The 18,087-nt window shown below is 36.3% G+C and overlaps 1 protein-coding gene across 1 annotated transcript in view; it reads left to right on the plus strand.

Moving 5' to 3' along the window:
• Positions 1–18,087, plus strand: part of OPA1 (OPA1 mitochondrial dynamin like GTPase) — a 55,068-nt gene that overhangs the window by 25,455 nt on the left and 11,526 nt on the right. The window contains exons 19-28 of the mRNA XM_082487177.1: positions 95–159; positions 784–860; positions 3,607–3,772; positions 4,307–4,459; positions 5,081–5,189; positions 5,823–5,902; positions 7,071–7,211; positions 8,509–8,625; positions 9,866–9,959; positions 10,960–11,070. Of these exons, the coding sequence (XP_082343303.1) occupies positions 95–159; positions 784–860; positions 3,607–3,772; positions 4,307–4,459; positions 5,081–5,189; positions 5,823–5,902; positions 7,071–7,211; positions 8,509–8,625; positions 9,866–9,959; positions 10,960–11,070 (1,113 nt within the window). The remainder of the gene's footprint in view (positions 1–94; positions 160–783; positions 861–3,606; positions 3,773–4,306; positions 4,460–5,080; positions 5,190–5,822; positions 5,903–7,070; positions 7,212–8,508; positions 8,626–9,865; positions 9,960–10,959; positions 11,071–18,087) is intronic.

Genomic DNA, 18,087 nt, shown 5'->3' on the forward strand with positions numbered 1-18,087 from the left:
TGCAGCAATTTTAGGAGCTGCTAAACTTTTAAGAAAGTCATGAAGTGCATATAGGCAATTACAAAAATTAAGGCCTTGTTTCTGATTTTTGCAGCCACACGTTTCAATCTTGAGACTGAATGGAAGAACAATTACCCCCGGCTGCGAGAGCTCGACAGGGTAAATTACACTACTGCCTCAGTTTGTGTGCTACAAAGTATTGAAGATTACGGATTAAAACTTATGCCACTTAATCTCATTTTTAAAAATTTCTTAAAGTTAACAAAGTACGGATGTTTTAATGTGAAGACAGTGTAAATTATAAAATTCTAGAGGAAGGAAATACTGAGCTCTGTGTCTTGTGAAATAATGTGCTTCAAAACTGTGATACTGCAACACTTAGTCCTTCACTCTTCTGGTATACAGTTAACTGACTTAACTCTCACCAGAATAGGTCACTGTTTGTGAATAGGACAGAACTGGCAAAGAGAAGTTACATTCCCTGGTCTTTTAGACAGACAGAGTAACAAATCAATTATGATCCCATTCTCTAATTCTTTTATAGAGATCCTGAATATTCAAATGCCATGCCTGGCCAGAGGCATGCAAGAGATGGGTGGGAAGATGTATGGTAAACCAGGGTAGCTTATGACAAGCACATACATTGTCCAGAACATGACCAGAAGGTATCATTTTAGGCTTAAAGGCCATAAGAAAAGAGATTTTGGTTTTTTTTTTTTACTCTTTGTATGGAAACATGATCAAACTATACTTAAAATACTTCATATTTTTCCCTTTGCACAGAATGAACTGTTTGAAAAAGCAAAGAATGAGATTCTTGATGAAGTCATAAGTTTGACTCAGGTCACACCGAAGCACTGGTATGGTAATTTTTTCTTTTTTTTTTTTTTTTTCTTATTATTAACTAGCAGAAGTTTAGCTTTAAAATACAAAGGGTTTTAGTAAACAAAATTCTCAAATATAAATAAGAAACTGTTTTTCTCTAGGACGATGTATTATGATGTCCCTTGTCCCTGTAGAAATAGTAGTCTATGTTTTGTTTATTATTCTGAATCAGCAACTACTTGTATAATCCCTCAACAAAAACTACGTTTTTATACAGTATACTGAACAATAGATATTCCTCAAAAATGAAAAGGAATAGTCATAATAAAGGTGTTTTCAGATGTTTATTTGAAGTACAAATCAGTAATTCCTCTTAACTTGATGTTTGGGAATTATCATTGTGCGTGTGTATGACCTTGGTATAAAAGAAGCTTTGTGTGTCTGTAAATTGGAGATTTGGAATTTTAAAGATTATGTAATTCCTGGCTCTAAAAAGAGCTGATCTGGATTTTTGAGAATTTCATCCTACTTGTATAACTCCTTGGTAGCTTCAACGAAGTAGCACCATACTACACTGCCCTACTTCTTTGTAAGGCAGACGTAGGTGTGAGAGAGCGAGCTTAGCCTAAGTATTTTAACAGTGCAGTATCACTGCATAACAAAGCCACTAGATGCAGGCTGAGAGAAGAATAGCCCATATAAAGGATTACTTTGACAGCAAGCACCACATCTGAGAACCACAGAAAAAAAGGTTTCTTTAATGCTTTTGCCTTCAGCGACCTGGATTGAACTGTTACTTCATCATAGGTTAAAAACCAAGATAAAATATCTGACTCTTATTGATATTAGAATAATTCTGGGCATGTTGATGTGTTCAGAGAAAGTGGTGTAGCCAGTATATTAATCTGAAGTTATGTTCTAGTCCAAATGTAATGCAGGTTTGCCATTTTGGTGATTGCTGCTGTTTGCTCTGTAATAGATGTTGAAGTACCCTGGCCCATGTCTAGTCTGCTTCATTTTATGTTGTGGATTGGGTGGGTGCATAGCATGAATGTTTCTGTGTATCTCTTTTGAAAGTTAAAATGTAGCGGTGATTCTAGTTTTATAGCAGTTAATGAGCTATAAACTAGAGCTAGAAAGCTAAGTAATGAAAAAATGCTTCTGCTAGCCATTATATGCAGCCTAAAAACAGCACTGCATTTGATGAATGCAAATGTTCGTAGCCTGTTTAAATTGCCATTCTTTCCAATTAAGTTTGATTGGATTAAGCAAAAGTGTATTTTTTATTGACACGTCAGTAAAGAAGGAATGAGATTGCATTTGTTCTTAATCGGAGGATTGCACTTCTCCTGCAGTGCATTTGTAAGTGGTAAAATCCATAACAGATGGTTTCCAGCACACCCTGTAAGTGAAATTTGTTTGCCACATCCCCAGTTCTTTTAATGGTAATCGAGAATGATCAATAATTTGTCTTTGAATGCTATCCAAATCATCCTATTTTGAACAAAATTTTCTAAGGAAAAGAATACTGCTGGCAATATTAATTTTTATTTATAGTGAATTCTTTCAACATTTTTTAAATGCTTGAGTTCCTTTTAATTTTGTATGAATACTTCTGCTACCCTAAATATGCCAAAGACCTGTTCCAGATGTTCAAACCCAGTGGCTTTGAACCCCATTTTTACTGTTATGTCAGAAAGGCGACTTCAGAATTTTTAAATCTCAAGGAGGGTCCTTTAAATGCAAAAGAGAAATTTAATTATGCCATTGTTGAAATGGGTGGAGGAGTAATATTTATGAGAAGTTCTTCAGTCTTTGTCCACAGGTGGCCTAGTTAGAGTAAGGGCATTATCAGGGGTGAGGTTTGTGTCCTGAACTTCAGCCCATTTGGAAGAAAAGCGCTTGTATGAACCTGGTAGTCTTGTACCACCAAAAAGAGGCAGTTTTTATTCCTTAGCTCTTAACTCTTGCCATTCTACCAAATTTGGCATTCGTATGACTTATTGGTAAGCTGATTTAGCATGCTGAGCTAGCATAAAATTAACCTGCAAGAAACCCACAACCCGTACTGGAGCCTGGGCAGGAGCAGAAGGAGCCTGACTGCCTCCGTGGGTACCAGCTGCATGTTATGCTGGCTCAGCCGAGTTGTTTCACTGCAGCTGCAAAGTTTCCCCAAGTAAGTTTACTATCATTCTAAAAAGTTATATTGTTCCCATTGTTACTTCTTGAAACACATCATAAGTAGGAAAGTGGTGTTTAGTTTTATAGTCAAGCAAGGCATGTTTGTATATGGATGTCAATACGCATTTTGGTACAAGGTTGGACTTCTCAACTTGCTTCATTGTTTATCCCATCCGGGAAAAATCAATGAAAATCCCAGGTGGAAAATTACTACAGAAACAAAACCCACGTGCTTTTTTGGGAGTGTGGACTTTTTAGTCAAATCATTTCAATGCTTTACAGTGTCCTCCCTTGTCGTTCCTGCATCTACCATGCACATGCGCACACACAACTCTGCATGGCTATATTAAAGGCTGCGAGGAACTCTAGTGCAATGCAGTGGCAGCCATAAGAGTCATAGAGGCCAACTTCTGAAGCTGTCTTTGCTGAAAACATTGTCCTTTGTTTCAAACGGATTTTGGTTGAAGTTATGTCCTGATGTTAAGAAGTATTACCTGTGTTCTGTGGTCTTGTTTTCTCAGTGATTCTAACAAACTGAATGCATCCTTGTTAGACGCTTTTGTATTGGAAGCCATTATGTGTTACAAATTTTTCTTTTAGGGAGGAGATTCTTCAGAAAACTTTATGGGAAAGGGTATCTACTCATGTGATTGAGAATATCTACCTTCCAGCAGCACAGACTATGAACTCAGGGACATTTAACACCACTGTGGACATCAAACTGAAGCAGTGGACTGACAAGCAACTGCCTAACAAAGCAGTAGAGGTGGGAATGTAGTTATTTAAAAAAAAATATATATATAAAAAAAAATATCCTATGCAAAGCCTGTTGAAATTAAAGCATAGCTCCAGAGAAGTAAGGTGGTGGTTTGAAGGGCTGACTGCAGTTCTAACCAGACTACATGTCATAAAAGTCTAGTGACATCTTGATGTTGAGAAACATTCAGCAAGAACATTGAATTTTGCTCTTCTGGTGAATTTTCCCTATTAAAGCCCCCCAAAAACCCCTCCTTTTAAAAGTTTAAACCCTTCAAGCTAGGTTTATTCATATTTAATAGATTTATGCAAGTTTAACAGAATTCCACTTACTACAACATAGCGAAGCAAAGTTTAGTGTTGACTTTATTAGTAATGGATAAGGCAGCAAAGGAAAAAACAATTACTTACTCTTATGCTTGTACGTTGTTTTCAGAAAGTATGCAGATTTTCATACTTGCCAGAATTGTCGTAAATGTTTCTTTACCAGCTGGTGCATGGTATAGTGGTCCATTTCAGTAGGTATCATTTGCTAACTTTCTAGGTGGCATGGGAGACTTTGCAAGAAGAATTTTCCCGTTTCATGACAGAAAAAAAAGGAAAAGAGCATGACGATATCTTTGATAAACTGAAACAAGCTGTCAAAGAAGAAAGTATTAAACGACATAAATGGAATGAGAGAGCAGAGGATAGCCTGGTACAATGTAGTGGGTTTTTTTGCATTGTTGACTAAATGCTGTTGAAGTACTTTTACTAAAGTTGCATATTCAGTATTCTTGCATTCTTTTAACGTAATCATAAAATCATAGGGAGATGTCTCCATCTCTCCTTTTCTATGCAATATTTTAATTCAGTATTTCTCAATTAATTTTATTATTAACTTTTAATTGTTGCCCTAAATAGCATCTAGTAAAGTCGGTTTGATTGGCTCAGGAAAAAGTCCTCCATGATCAACTGGCTGTCCAAGGAGAGCCTTGTGAGAATTGTTTGGCATCAGCTAAACAATTTGTTCTGTTAAGTATAGCCACGCAAAACAACAGCATTTCATTACCATCTTTATAGATTCTGTAATCCGTAGGGATTTAATATTGTTTGCTGTATTTTTTACATTATTTACACTAGGCTATAGAAAAATAGAAAATTAAACACACAGAAAATATTTTTGGCAGTGCTTTGAAAAGGGTGCCTTGAACAAATCCTGTGTGCCCAACACATGCTGGTTTTATAGACATCAAAATGAAGAGAATGTCAGAAATCTTTTTTTTTTTTTACTAAATCTTGAATTTATTGCATGCTAAAATGATGATCTGTATTGCAGCGGGTGATCCAGCACAATGCCTTAGAAGACCGGTCAATATCTGATAAACAGCAGTGGGATGCAGCTATTCATTTTATGGAAGAGACGCTCCAAAGCCGTCTCAAAGACAGTGAGTTGTGTGATGTATTCTACTCCTGTGTGCTTTTTAATGTGGGACAATTTCCAGATCTAGTTCACTTCACTGCCATGCAAGCTTTTTGTATCAGCACAACTGAGACAATGGTGACGTTTTAAAATGGTACCAATACTGCTAGAAACGTTTAGCAAAATACAGCATCAAAATGTAGTGCTCTTGCAGTGAGGCAACTGAAAGATCAGTAGAAGAGATCTGTAGAGTCAAAAAATGGTACAAACACACGTGTAGAAGAATAGGATAAATTCAGGGAAAGTAGTTGGTCCATTTATAGTTATTGAGCATAATGAATTTTGATGCAAGTTGCAACAAGGTAAGATTTTTTTTTTATTTTATTTTTTTTTAAACGCCTGACTTGAAACCTGCAGGGCTCCTTCAGTGGAGGGGTGTTATGTTTTTAATATACTTCCGGCAGTAATTTTTAAATTCTAGTACAAGACATCAACTGTTGCTTTGAGTAAAAGACATCTGACTTGACTCAGTATGGCATATCTTATGTTCTTAAGCATAAAATGTCCATTCTTTATGTACCTAATTTGTACCTAATTTTAGAACTATAAATTTGGCTGGTAACATGTATTTTGAGTGATATCATGTTTCTTTTTTTAGCTGAATCTGTTATTGAAGATATGGTGGGTCCAGACTGGAAAAAAAGATGGTTATACTGGATAGGCCGCACCAAAGAACAGGTAAAAGGAGGAGAGGAAAAAAAAACAAAGAGAATTTGTTGTTCACTACAGTTAGAAAACTTGGATTATTCTTCAGTAAATTTTCAAAAATACCAGCCCTCTTCACACTATTTAGATAATCGGGGGAAAAAAATCCTTTTAAATACTTTACAATTACTTTTATTGTTCATTATTTTAAATATGACACCACAGAGCATTCAATTTTCATATTGCAGATACATGGTGGCTTGTAAACTGTTTTCCATTCTTCAGCTGAATTAGATCTTTGCTACTGTGCCATTGACTTGAATATTAAAGTTTTTCCAGTAGAAAGAAATTGATGAAAACAGGATGAATACTGGGCTCTTCTCTTCTATACTTTTCAAGCATGCCTTTTAAGCAGAAGTCACATGTAGTTTCCTATCATGCTCCATTTAGATTTAATTAGTATGTGATAGCATTATCACTAGCATTCTAGTCCCAGTCGTATTTTCTAATTGACTGTTTTTCTCTTCTTGTTTGCTCATAGCTTTTGGAAATTTCTTTTGAATTTAAATAGCACCTTCCATTCAATGCCCAGAGGTGATGGGCTCTTTATGTTACTTTTTCTAGATATTTCTCAAACTGAATCATACTTTAAAGAAGTAAGTAGAGTTTAAAAGAATACAGTAGAAAGTAATTGTTTCAGAGGAAGGAGTTTTACAGTCAACTCTATGCAGCCAGGTATGGGAGAAAGGCAGTGACTTCAACTTATTTTACTTGAACTTAATGAACAGCAACTTAAAGGTATGAATCCATGGAGAGTTCTTGGTAGTTGTTAGGCAAAAATTACAATTCTGATCAGTGTCACAGGTGATAAGTGAATGTGAACCCTGCTAGTGGGTGTTCATGGAGGGAAAGGGAGGCTAACATCTATGATTTTATTTTTCTACCCTTCTCTTCCTCTTCTGCATTTCTGTACATAATGAAAAGAAAAAATATGAAAAATTGACAGTGAATTATCCGTTTAAAAATCTATATTTGAGATGTCTTTGCACAAATACCCTTTTGAGTCATTTAAATGTAATAATTAATAGTGTTAAAAGTATTTTCTGTTCTGGCTTATTAAGCAGGTAGACTGTTTATTGAGGAGGTGCTGATGATCCCTGAGTCTGTAATAATTATTAATAACTAATCATTCTTATTCTAGAATATTCGTAACGAAACGAAAAATGAACTTGAGAAATTAATCAAATGCAATGAAGAACATGCAGCTTATCTGGCAAATGATGAAGTGACGACTGTCAGAAAGAATCTCGAAGCAAGAGGAATAACAGTGGACCCATGTCTGGTAAGATGCAGAATTGTAACAAAACATATGGAAGCCCCCTGTGAACATTTGAATGTTCTTTCTAGATAACATAGAAAAGTTCCCCATCCAGATACTGAATTTGTAATCCAGATGTTTCCAAATGAATTACTAAATGACTGCTTGCACGCAATTCACACACTTCTGTTGGCTGTCAGACAAATGCAGTACAACGCTTTGAAATCTGTCAGTTTAGACTGAAATCAGTCTGCTGAGCAGATTTTCTCGCCTGTATTATGACAAGGCTTGTTTAAAATTATTGTTCACATGTTATATAGTGGGATCAAGGCCTTTATGAGCATGATATGGTAGAAACATACTGTGTGGTTGTATGTGCAGTTTGAAGTTCATAGGTACATTGAAGAGAGGGAAATTTTGTAAAAATACTTAGAAAAAGGCAGGGATTTTGAGAGTGCCCTGAAGGAGTATATTGTAAATTTTAAATGTTCTGGAAAATTATTTATCTCATTGCAGTGTATTGCTTGTAAAAGGTCTAATTATGCTTACCTAATTAAAATTAACTTAATTTAAATAAATGAGAATTCAAACATTAAATCATATATGTAGATTTCCTTTAACAGGGATTTATTTTTTGCAGTAACTTTGGCTAGAAGAGTTAGTTAAAAACCTGCTGCCGCTTTCCTATACAACACTTGCCATACACTTTTTTAAAGGTCAGAGTAGTGATCCACATCCTCTACATGAGAAGACTTGAGTGCAAATTGAGTTTCCTTTCTTGCTAAGCAACTGATTTTCTTAATTCTATGTTGTGGGCTTTTTGAAGAGCCATATCTATATAGTTAGTTCATTTTGAAGAACGGGAACATAAATTAGCCTAATCAAAAAAAGTTGCAAATGTTTTTATACATAAGACCCATTAAATATTTCTCTGTGCTTTAATCTGATTTAATTGATACATTCTTGAGTGGTAACCATTAATTTATTCTCAGTGTTAATGTGAAGATTGCATCATGCCAAGAGCAGAACAATTTGTCCTGTTTTGTAGTGTGTAATTTAAATGTATTTTGGTTGCAAGACAATATTTTCAAGCATTCAGTTATGTTACAAGCATTTGGCATCTGTAATGTTTGCCAAATGTAACTAACACATTAATCATATCCCAGTTGCAGGCAAATTGCTGAGAAATATTTAAACGTGTATTACGTGACATTGATAGTGGAATTTGGACTTATATTTTAAAATCAAATGTGATTGTTAAACTGTGCATGATAGTGAGTGTATGTATTTATTTAGTCAAATTTAAGTACTGTTTTCCTAGATTAAAGACACATGGCACCAAATTTATAGAAGATATTTCCTGAAGACGGCTTTGAACCACTGCAATCTGTGTCGAAGAGGCTTCTATTATTATCAGAGGCATTTTGTGGACTCAGAGGTAAATCAAAGAATAGATACACACTGGTGTTTTGCCCTAATATTTCCATCTTGGTTGAAAAAAAATATGTACAAATACTTTAAACTAGCCCAACCTTTCTTTTATGTCCTTTACCTTGAGATAGCTGGTGATCTTAGGTATGTTTTACATGAGGCTTGTAATTGATAAAATGCCATCCTGGTGGCAATTACATAAAATGACCACTAGGTATCAGCCATGACCTAAACATCTGTTACTTATCAATGTGTATTGAAAATACACTGTTAAAAGCAGTATTGTTACGGCTGTGGATATCTTGTTGGTATCCATTTTTTTTTCACTTTCTCATTGATACTTATTTACCTCACCGATACAAAAAATTTGGCAAACATTAAGTAAGGGGTTTTTATGGGATAAGTATGATAAATAAGTGTTTAGAGTTAATGCTTGGAACCACATGTGATCAACAGGAAAAAAAGAAAAACAAATATGGAGCTTACAAACAGATCTTTTAAATTACAGTTTTCTTACCATTATATTTTAGAGCAAAAAGAAATTACTGGAAAGGTAGAGCTTCTCACTTTCTGTGGAGTTGTGTTTTTCTTTTTAATGAGAAACAATGATCCCTATGGAGCCAGAAATCTTTACTGCTGTAGAAATACCTTTGCCTAGGAAAGAAAATAAGATCACAGAGCAGAGAGCTGCCTCTCCATGACACTTAACCTCCTATTCCTTTAATTGTCTTTTTAAGGTGTCCTAATGTGAAGTCAGTGCTCCCTCCTGCCATCCTTGCAGGTGTAGAAATTCTCGTCTGTTTTTAACAAATATAGCCCTTGGCCCAATACTGTCTTCAGAAGCATTTGTCAAACAGGGGATCACAACGTAGAGTTCAGCTGTTGTCTTACAATGTGTTTGCTATGAATAAGTCTGGTGTTTCAGTGAGCATTAGGTTGTACTCACCAGCCTGCATATAGTGGGTGCAAGTTGTTTTTCCTTGATATCCCTTGATATGGCTCTTTCTGTTGAAAATAGTAGTTGTAAAGATGATGCAGTGTATTACATAGGGCTGACACGGTTCTTGAGAAGTATTTTTGGTGTGTTTCCTTGTTACTTACAGCAGTTATTCTGTGGGATTTTTGTGCAAGATCACGATATGTATACATGAATTTACAGTTGCCACTAAAAGTATCTAGAGATTCTTCTAAGCATAAGGTGTTCACTGGACATCAGAGGTCTGACACTGCAACTTCCCTTCTTTCAGCTCGAATGTAATGATATTGTCCTCTTCTGGCGAATACAGCGGATGCTGGCAATTACAGCAAATACGCTGAGGCAGCAGCTTACTAACACTGAAGGTAAGGCTCATAGTGAGTTGATGTGTTTGAACCAAAAAATTTGGTTCAAAACTTTCTAGTGATTGATTCTTATGGATTTTTTTTAAAGCCATGCAAAATGTGCCATCTGATATCTAGACAAGCTTATACGATGGCAGTTTCCACGTAAAGCATGATTTATGAAGCAATCGGCTAGTGCCATGGTACAACTCCTAATAATCACCTTTGATTTGTAAAATTGTTTTCAACCTGCTTCTTGAAGACAGTGCAAGTGAAAGGTTTGAACCTTGTCATGCAATGCAAGTTACCCTCCATGGAGGAGAAATTGCCCCAAAATGGAGCAAGCTAGGTTGTGTCTCTCCAAACCATCTACTTCATTGACAACTGCTGGGCTGAAAATTAGGAAGTTTCATTAGGAGGTACTCCCTCTAAGTATAAATGGCAAGGACATGAGTGTTAAGATGGACATAATACTGATTTAAAGAGGTTTAGATTCCTCTTAGCCTTGTATATGCAGCAACACCCCTCTGTGTGTCACCAGTCCTTCAATACCACACTCTGCTCTCATCATTAACTTCTTTTTCCATCTTTCACCTTTAATTGACTTGGACTTGATTCATCTGATGAGAGTGATGTTGATAGCGAAAGTGTAAGTGTTAAGAAGGAGGCAGCAAGAATGACTGCAATAAAAGATTTGTTGGACACTCATCTCAAAGAAGAAACTGCTGAATTCAGCAGACAGCAAAGCAGTCTACAAATATTTTTATCTCCTCCTAAACAATCATCCAATAAGAATTTCATTCCAAGAGAAAATATCCTTTGAAATGTAAACAACTTTCTCAAAGAATTTCCTGTCTTAATATGTTAAGAAGTTTGCTTTCTCTCCAACATGATCAGTTAGTCTGGTAACACATACTATGTCTCCTACAAACATTCCCAAAATTTTGTCCTTAGGTCATTACAGGTTTTTGGTTGGTTTGTTGTTTTGTTTTGGTGTTGTGTTTTGTTTTGTTTTTTACAGTAAGGCGCTTGGAGAAGAATGTAAAGGAAGTGCTTGAAGATTTTGCTGAAGACAATGAAAAAAAGGTGAAGCTCCTGACTGGTAAGAGGGTCCAGCTGGCAGAGGATCTCAGTAAGTACCTACTCTATAGTGTTTGGGAACTAGCTTGAAATGAAGTAAATTCTGATCACTGTCCTTGACAACACTTAATGTGATATGGGTTGTCCATGTGCTAGCGTAAAATTAGTATCACAAATGCCATTTTTCTTAAATATGGTCAGACCTTACTGACTCAAGGTGAACATGAGTAGTATAGTGTTATAAAATATAATTTACGCTAGGTGTAAATTCACTGATACAAATATATTGCATCAGTATATTAAAAAAATGTAGTTAAAACACTAATATTGTAAAGGGAAGGTCTTGTTTTTCTAGTACAACAGGGTTAATCCACACCTCAGAGACCTGTCTCTGGGTTATTCAGTCTTGTCTGTGTAAGGAGGGTTTGATCCCATCTTATTTTAATTATTGGGTGAAATACACAGCCTTCCCACAGATAATACTTTTAGTACAGATTAGCTGGAAATGCCCGTGATTTACTGGCCAGCTCGTTTTAGGCCACGTATACAGAATTAAAAGCTGTCAGACATGAAGACCTGATATGTTGTGCTTATTGAGCTGAGATGACCATTTTATTAAGAGATTTAACAAGGAAGACAATCTAGCAAGGAAGAGAATTTAACCCTCCAGAAGGATTTCAGTAGTTTAATGCTTTGAGTCGCTCAGAAAGTGTTAAGGGCTTTTGTGGTTAATATAGTAAGATTTTAAACAGTGAAAATTTTTAAGGGGACAATCCAGGCTGAAGTGATACTCCCATTGTCTACCTGCACATCCAGTAAGGTTTAGACTGACTTGTAGCTGATGGGGCTTGCTCTTGCACAAATTTGTTCTGTGAGACGTCCACTAAAACCCCAGCTGTACCCCCAGACTAGTAGGGGAAAAAACAATGCTGTGCAAAAGGGAAAAGAAAAAAGCTTGTGATAAATAAAGTTCATTTGTAGATGTAAATATCTGCATGTTGACATCACAGTTGACCATTCTTCTTAAACCTTTATTTTGTGTTTTATATAGAAACTAATTTTCTCTTAAAATATGACTTTGGATATTTAATTCAGAATAACCGAATGCTGCGGTCAGTGTTTCTTCTTTCATTTAGCAATGTTCTGATATCCAGGGTTCATTGGGACAGAGGAGCCTTCAATTGCTGTTAGTTTCCAAAGTATGAATTATGTCTTCCATTTTCTACATCCGAAGTGTCGTATAAGACAAATGTTTTGCTTACAATAAATTCAAAATCTAAGGATTTATTTTTGATAGCGCTGGTTTGATTACACTCAAAATATTATCTTTATATTGGAAGTTTTGCTATTAAAATCCCAATCAGTTATGGTATTCATTGTCCTTTCCAAAGTGTTGCTATAATATTTGGAATTGTGAGTAGGAGTTTTAGTGAATCTAGGGCAAATTGTCTGATTTCTTCAACTGGTCTCTGAAACAGCCGGTGTGACTATATAATTTTTACGGTAGGTTCATAATTCTCTCCAAACATCCTGTGTTGCTTTTGAAACCCTCTATCAACCTTCATGTAGCTATTCTTTTAGACTTATTTTGGAAAACACATTCCACCCACTCTTTCTCCTTTATGTATATATCCTGAGGTAAAACTAGCGATAGCCTCTGTAGTGGGACACAGATATCTAATGAGGAAGTTATCCCCTTTTATTAGTGAGCAGTGCTGCTTGCTTTCTTGCTTTGATGGTGGATGTTAATTTTTTTTCCTGAGCAAATACTGGTATGGAGTGAAGCTCGGTGCTTTTGATTTATCCTTAAATATTCCATGTTTCAAAACAAAGTAAAGGATCACTAGCAAATACGTAATGTTTGAGTTAATCTGTCTTTATTTAGCACGGAAATCGACTCGGAATTTTTGCATTGTCAATTTTGCTTCCCACCAGCATCAGGAATAACCTTCCATTTCAAAGCAGTAACAACTGGGGTGGTTATTTTGTAAACTAAGACTAGACCTACCAGAGCAGCCTGCCTGTGTGTTTATAAACCTAGGTGTCTGTGTATTAGTACGTGTGCTTCCAGTTTGTAGTATGTATTTCATAAATTACTATGTAGTGAAAACACCGTCACTGCACTGTATTTCTTCAGATTCAGGAGGTCACAGATCCCACGTGCATTATTCTAAGGAAATAATTGTTATTCAGTACAAAACTATGTATGATGACATGTTCTGTTTTATTGTACCTATGGGAAGATTTTAAAACTACCACTGCTTAGCTCTGTAGCGATATCAGCAATGTTCTCTCTACTTTCTGCATGCTTTTATTGCTAAGTGGTTATAATTTTTATGGGCAAATGACAGGAAAAAGGGATTTCTTTGCCTTTCCCTTAGTGAACTTAGTGAATAGAGTGCTTTTCTGTGGTGCAGGTTTTTTTTATACTCCTGAGACGGGCTTTGATAGCATAGAGCATTGAACTCTCGGATGGCTATACAAGTAATTTCCTTCCTGCAGCATTTAGTGATGATCAGGACTCCGCTTAAGAAAACAAAAAATCCTGACTCCCACAAGACACATCCATAAAGTATTTGTATTTTAATTAGGAATGGAATGGAAGTGATCTCCTAAATCATGAAGTCCAGTCTCTCTCTGTTCCAGGCAGCTGTGTTTATATAACCCAGCTCATTCACATATCTTGAGCTCCATCTTTAAATCGGTTAACTTGTTGGGGCTCACTCTTCATACTGAAAACAAGCTCCAGGATGTCACTCCTCTGATGGTTACAAACGATCTTTTAATTTCCAGTGTAAATTTGTAAACAGGAGGCTGGGATTCGCTTCTTGATTGGAAACTACTTGCAAATCTAAATTATTTATATACCTGAGGTTAGGACACTTCCTCTTGATGCTGATGTTACAGCACCAAGGCCTCACTTCAGTTGCATCAGTCTTTTAATGCTGAAGCACTGGAAGTTGTTCAGGATACTGGTTAATGTCAAACTGTTGCTGAATAATGTCTAACATGGGCAACTCAGTCTCGTAAGGAGAGCTCATATAAGACTCAAAACTTATTTGAGCAGGTTTTGATATCTGTGTTCTACAACCTCGAATGATATTTTGACCCTATATACGAATGTTTCTTGATGACTTTTAGGCCCTGAGTCTTGCTGCTTCTCAGTGTTTACTTCTCAGGTTTTATTCTAGATATTTTAAAGAGCAAAAACAGATCTTTAAGTATCATCATGATACTTGTACCAGTGAACAATTACTAACTTTATGGAAATAAAGAAGCCCTAGGACCAGAGGCCATCTGGAAGAAAAGGGGCAGAGCAAAAGATGAATAGCTGAATTAGAAAAAGTGAATTTAAAAATGTCCTAAAATGTGATCAATTCATAAGAATACCTCTATTGAAAGAAGCCTGTGGTTGGTGTATCCCAGTGTCCTGTCCCTGTCAATGAGCAGGCGTGGGTATTTAGGGAACAGCATAAGAACAGGTTAAGCATACAGTAGGACTTGCCTGGTGTGTGCTCTCAGCATCTAACAATCTGGGTTCCAGGATTCCCTAATCCTGAGGTAGTATCTTTGTGATTAATAGCCATTCATGGATATTTTTTTTTTTTCCTCCTGTGAATTTCTCTAATTGCTTTTTGAACTCATGTAAACTTTGGCATCTGTAACATCCTGTGGCAATTAGTTCCAGAGTTTAACTTCACATTGTGTGCAAAAGTACTTCCTTTTGTTTGTTTTTGAGCCACCTGCCAGTTTCATTTGGTTCTCCTTCGTTCTTGCACTGTGAAAAACATGCAGTAATCTTTCTTTATTCTAATTTTTTGTGCTAGTCATGACTTCATGGATGTTTGTGCTACCCGCACTTGTTCTTCTGTTTCCTGACTTGAAAAGTTCTCATCTGTGTAGTTGCTTCTTGCATGGACGTTGTTTCATAACCTCAATCGGCCTTGCCACTCTTTTCCTCTTTTTCTAGTTCTCCTAAACCATTTTTGAGATGAAAGAGCAGAACTGCACACAATATTCAAACTGTCTGCATTATGGATTTATACAGTTGCATTATGATGCTTCTGGTTTTTAATCTGATCTTTTTCCAGTAATTCCTTGTAGTCCTTTTCCTTTTTTGCCTGCCACTGGGCAATGAGCTGATGGCTGCACTGGACTATCTGGTAGGACTCCAATTCTCTTATGAGATGTAACAGCCAGTTCAGAGCACATCAGCCTAGTCATTTTCCATGCCATGTTTTTAAACTGTAGGTACAGTTGAGATAGGTTTATTGTTTTGCTGAGGACACGGACAGCAATTTCCTCTTGTGTCTGTCTCCAACGTGTCTAACTGGGTACTTCAGGCGTGTTCAGCAATTGGCAGGAACCTGTTTTAATGTAGTTACTTACAACCTCCCTCACAATTATGGTGCATTATTTACGCTGAAGTTCTTCAACCAAAGTTGCCTGTCAGTTGAAGAACTTACCCAGGTACTTCACCCTATCTTGGATAGCCTCATCAGCAACAGGAAGAATTATGTTTACTTTCCAGTTGGCAGGTACATCTTGATTGTGCTCAGTGATGAAGGACAAAATATTTTGATTTGAAGCTTGTATTCTGCACAACTTAGTATTTTAATATATGCTTAGTTAAATCGGTATCTCAAATATACCGTGTGCTAGATTCTGTAAGGAGTAAAGTCAGGTAGAGGGAGCTAAGAGTACAGTGGTAAACGTTAGTATTTTGAAAGGAGAATTTCCACTCATAAAAATACCTCTTGTCAGGACTGTCCTGTTTGTCTTGCAGGCTTTAAGCCACTGCTTGTAGCTGGAGGGAAAATCTAATACCTAATGGTGGCACGTCAGTCCCTTAAAATGCCTATGGCTGTGTTATGCACAAGTGTGTGTAGCTGTACACAAAGCTTTTCCACTTTCTTGGTTTTTTTAAATATTAATTACCCTTTATTTCTACAATACCTTAGAAGATGGATTAATCAGTATATATCCTTGAATTCTATCTGTAATCTTTTATATATTTACTAGTTCATACTGTATTCATGTTTAACTTTTCCAAAGTGACTGACATAGAACATTCATGCAGGCTGCCTCTGAACTTCCTGAAAGTTTTGTAAATTTTAAATGGGGGGGGGGGAGTGAGGGGTGGTATCTGCAAAATTTATTAAAATGGTAAAACTGCTGGTATTTGAGTTTCAGAAACTTTTTGCTAAAGTTAGTTGATTATTTATAAAAGACAATTCTTTGAAGTCACACCTTCCCTAGAATTTTATCTTTTTAAGTTATGTTTTTCAGTATTGGGTAATACTTTTTTTTCTGGAAAAAAAAATTAATAATACATAGGTGAAAGAACTTGATTTAAAGATAAATAATATCTTTTCTGCTGTTTTATTTTTAGTACAAATGACAGTGTAGTAATTTCAGCAGAAATACTGTATAGTTTTATGCAAAATTGATAGCATGCGGATAAATCTTAACTTTCTGTAGACTGCTTTTAACATGGCAATATAATTTTTTTTTAATGTTGAGCTCCCACTGAAAGGCTTCCCAGAAGTACCTAATTGTTTCCAGAATTCCGATCTGCTGGACTCACTTTTTTTATATAAAGGGCCAAAGCAAACTTCCTCAATAGTGTGAACTTTGTACGGTAATTAAGTTGCCGTACAACTTTCCAACACAAGATGGCAATGAATGGCCTTCATAGGAGGAGCGGGGAGGATGAGCGTGCAGCAGAGCTGGTGCCAAGCCTCTCGTCGGTGGTTACTTTTTCTTGGGTTTTGGTGCATGAGGATGGCTTAGGAAGTGGGCATTGGTTTCTTGGATGTTAGGTTTTTTTCCTCTGGGAGGAAGATGCACTCGTCTAGCATTGTCCCTTTTGTTTTCCACTCTTCTGTGTGTGTTTGTGTGACATATAATTTATGAAGATTGTAAGGGATGGTAATTTTTTCTCAGTCACGCATTTCTCATTAGGAACTGCATGGAAAGGGTTAGTTTAGTAAGGTTTGTTACTAAAAAACTGTAATTAACTGAATGCTTTAATAATTTTGCAAAGAAAATGGGATCTTCCAGTGTCTTATCCTAAAACCTAAGCTACATATGTTCATACTGCAGTAGCATTTAAAACACGCTAGGTGGTGCACGTGTACACGGAATACTTAAGGTGAATCCTAGCTTCAGGCAGTACTTTGCCATTGACTGCACTAGAGGTGAAATTTCACAGACCCCAGAGAAATACACATGCTCTATCTTCACTTATTTCTTCTCCTTTATTCCTTTTAAACAGCTAAACTATGAATGTTGCAACTATGAATGTCTTTTAGGTGCGCAGGATTTACACGTACAAGGATAGTACGTGTAAAAGATCTTTCCGAGGTCAGCACACCATTCATTCAATATCCTGTTTCCTCACAAGTTAAAAAAGGAAAAGAAAGCCCAGAACTCCCCCAAATTATAAGTAAAACCATGTGCATTTACACAGGGAGAGTCATGGGCAGGAGGTGGGAAGGGACTTGCAGAAATGCCTGTAGAAACTTGATCCTGAAATTACTAGGTATGAATGTGAAGGGGTCAGCCTCCAAGTTCATTTGTCAGTAATGTTGACACCTGTACAGGTGTCATGGGCTAGCTGAGACTTCGTTCTGCACAAAAGCTTTTTGAAACTTTTGAGGAGGGAGCCCTCACATGAAGAAAAGGTAGCTTAGGGCCATTTGTTTAAATTCTGTCATACATTTGCAAGGCATGAAATATAACAGTTTGCAGAACTTAATTATTTTCTTGTAAAGACTAAAACATAAAAACTAAATAAACCAGTGTTACAGTAAATTATTTTCAAGTTTTATATCTAAAGTCATTGCTTTAAAGTCACTGCATTAACTTTTTCTCTTGTGTTGAATCCATTAGTGTTGAATGTAAAACTTCAGCAAACTTTGGGCATTAATGATTTAATATCATATATGCGTATAATAAACTTGCTGTTTTAATGGAGTTAGAAAGCTAATGTTAGCTAAGGTTGGTACTTCCATATGCAAGTTGCTGACTCAGGATCTGGAATTCCTGTGATGTATTTGGCTAAGCT

The sequence above is a fragment of the Vanellus vanellus genome (genome assembly GCF_965231255.1).
Source record: "Vanellus vanellus genome assembly, chromosome: 8".
Lineage (NCBI taxonomy): Eukaryota > Metazoa > Chordata > Aves > Charadriiformes > Charadriidae > Vanellus > Vanellus vanellus.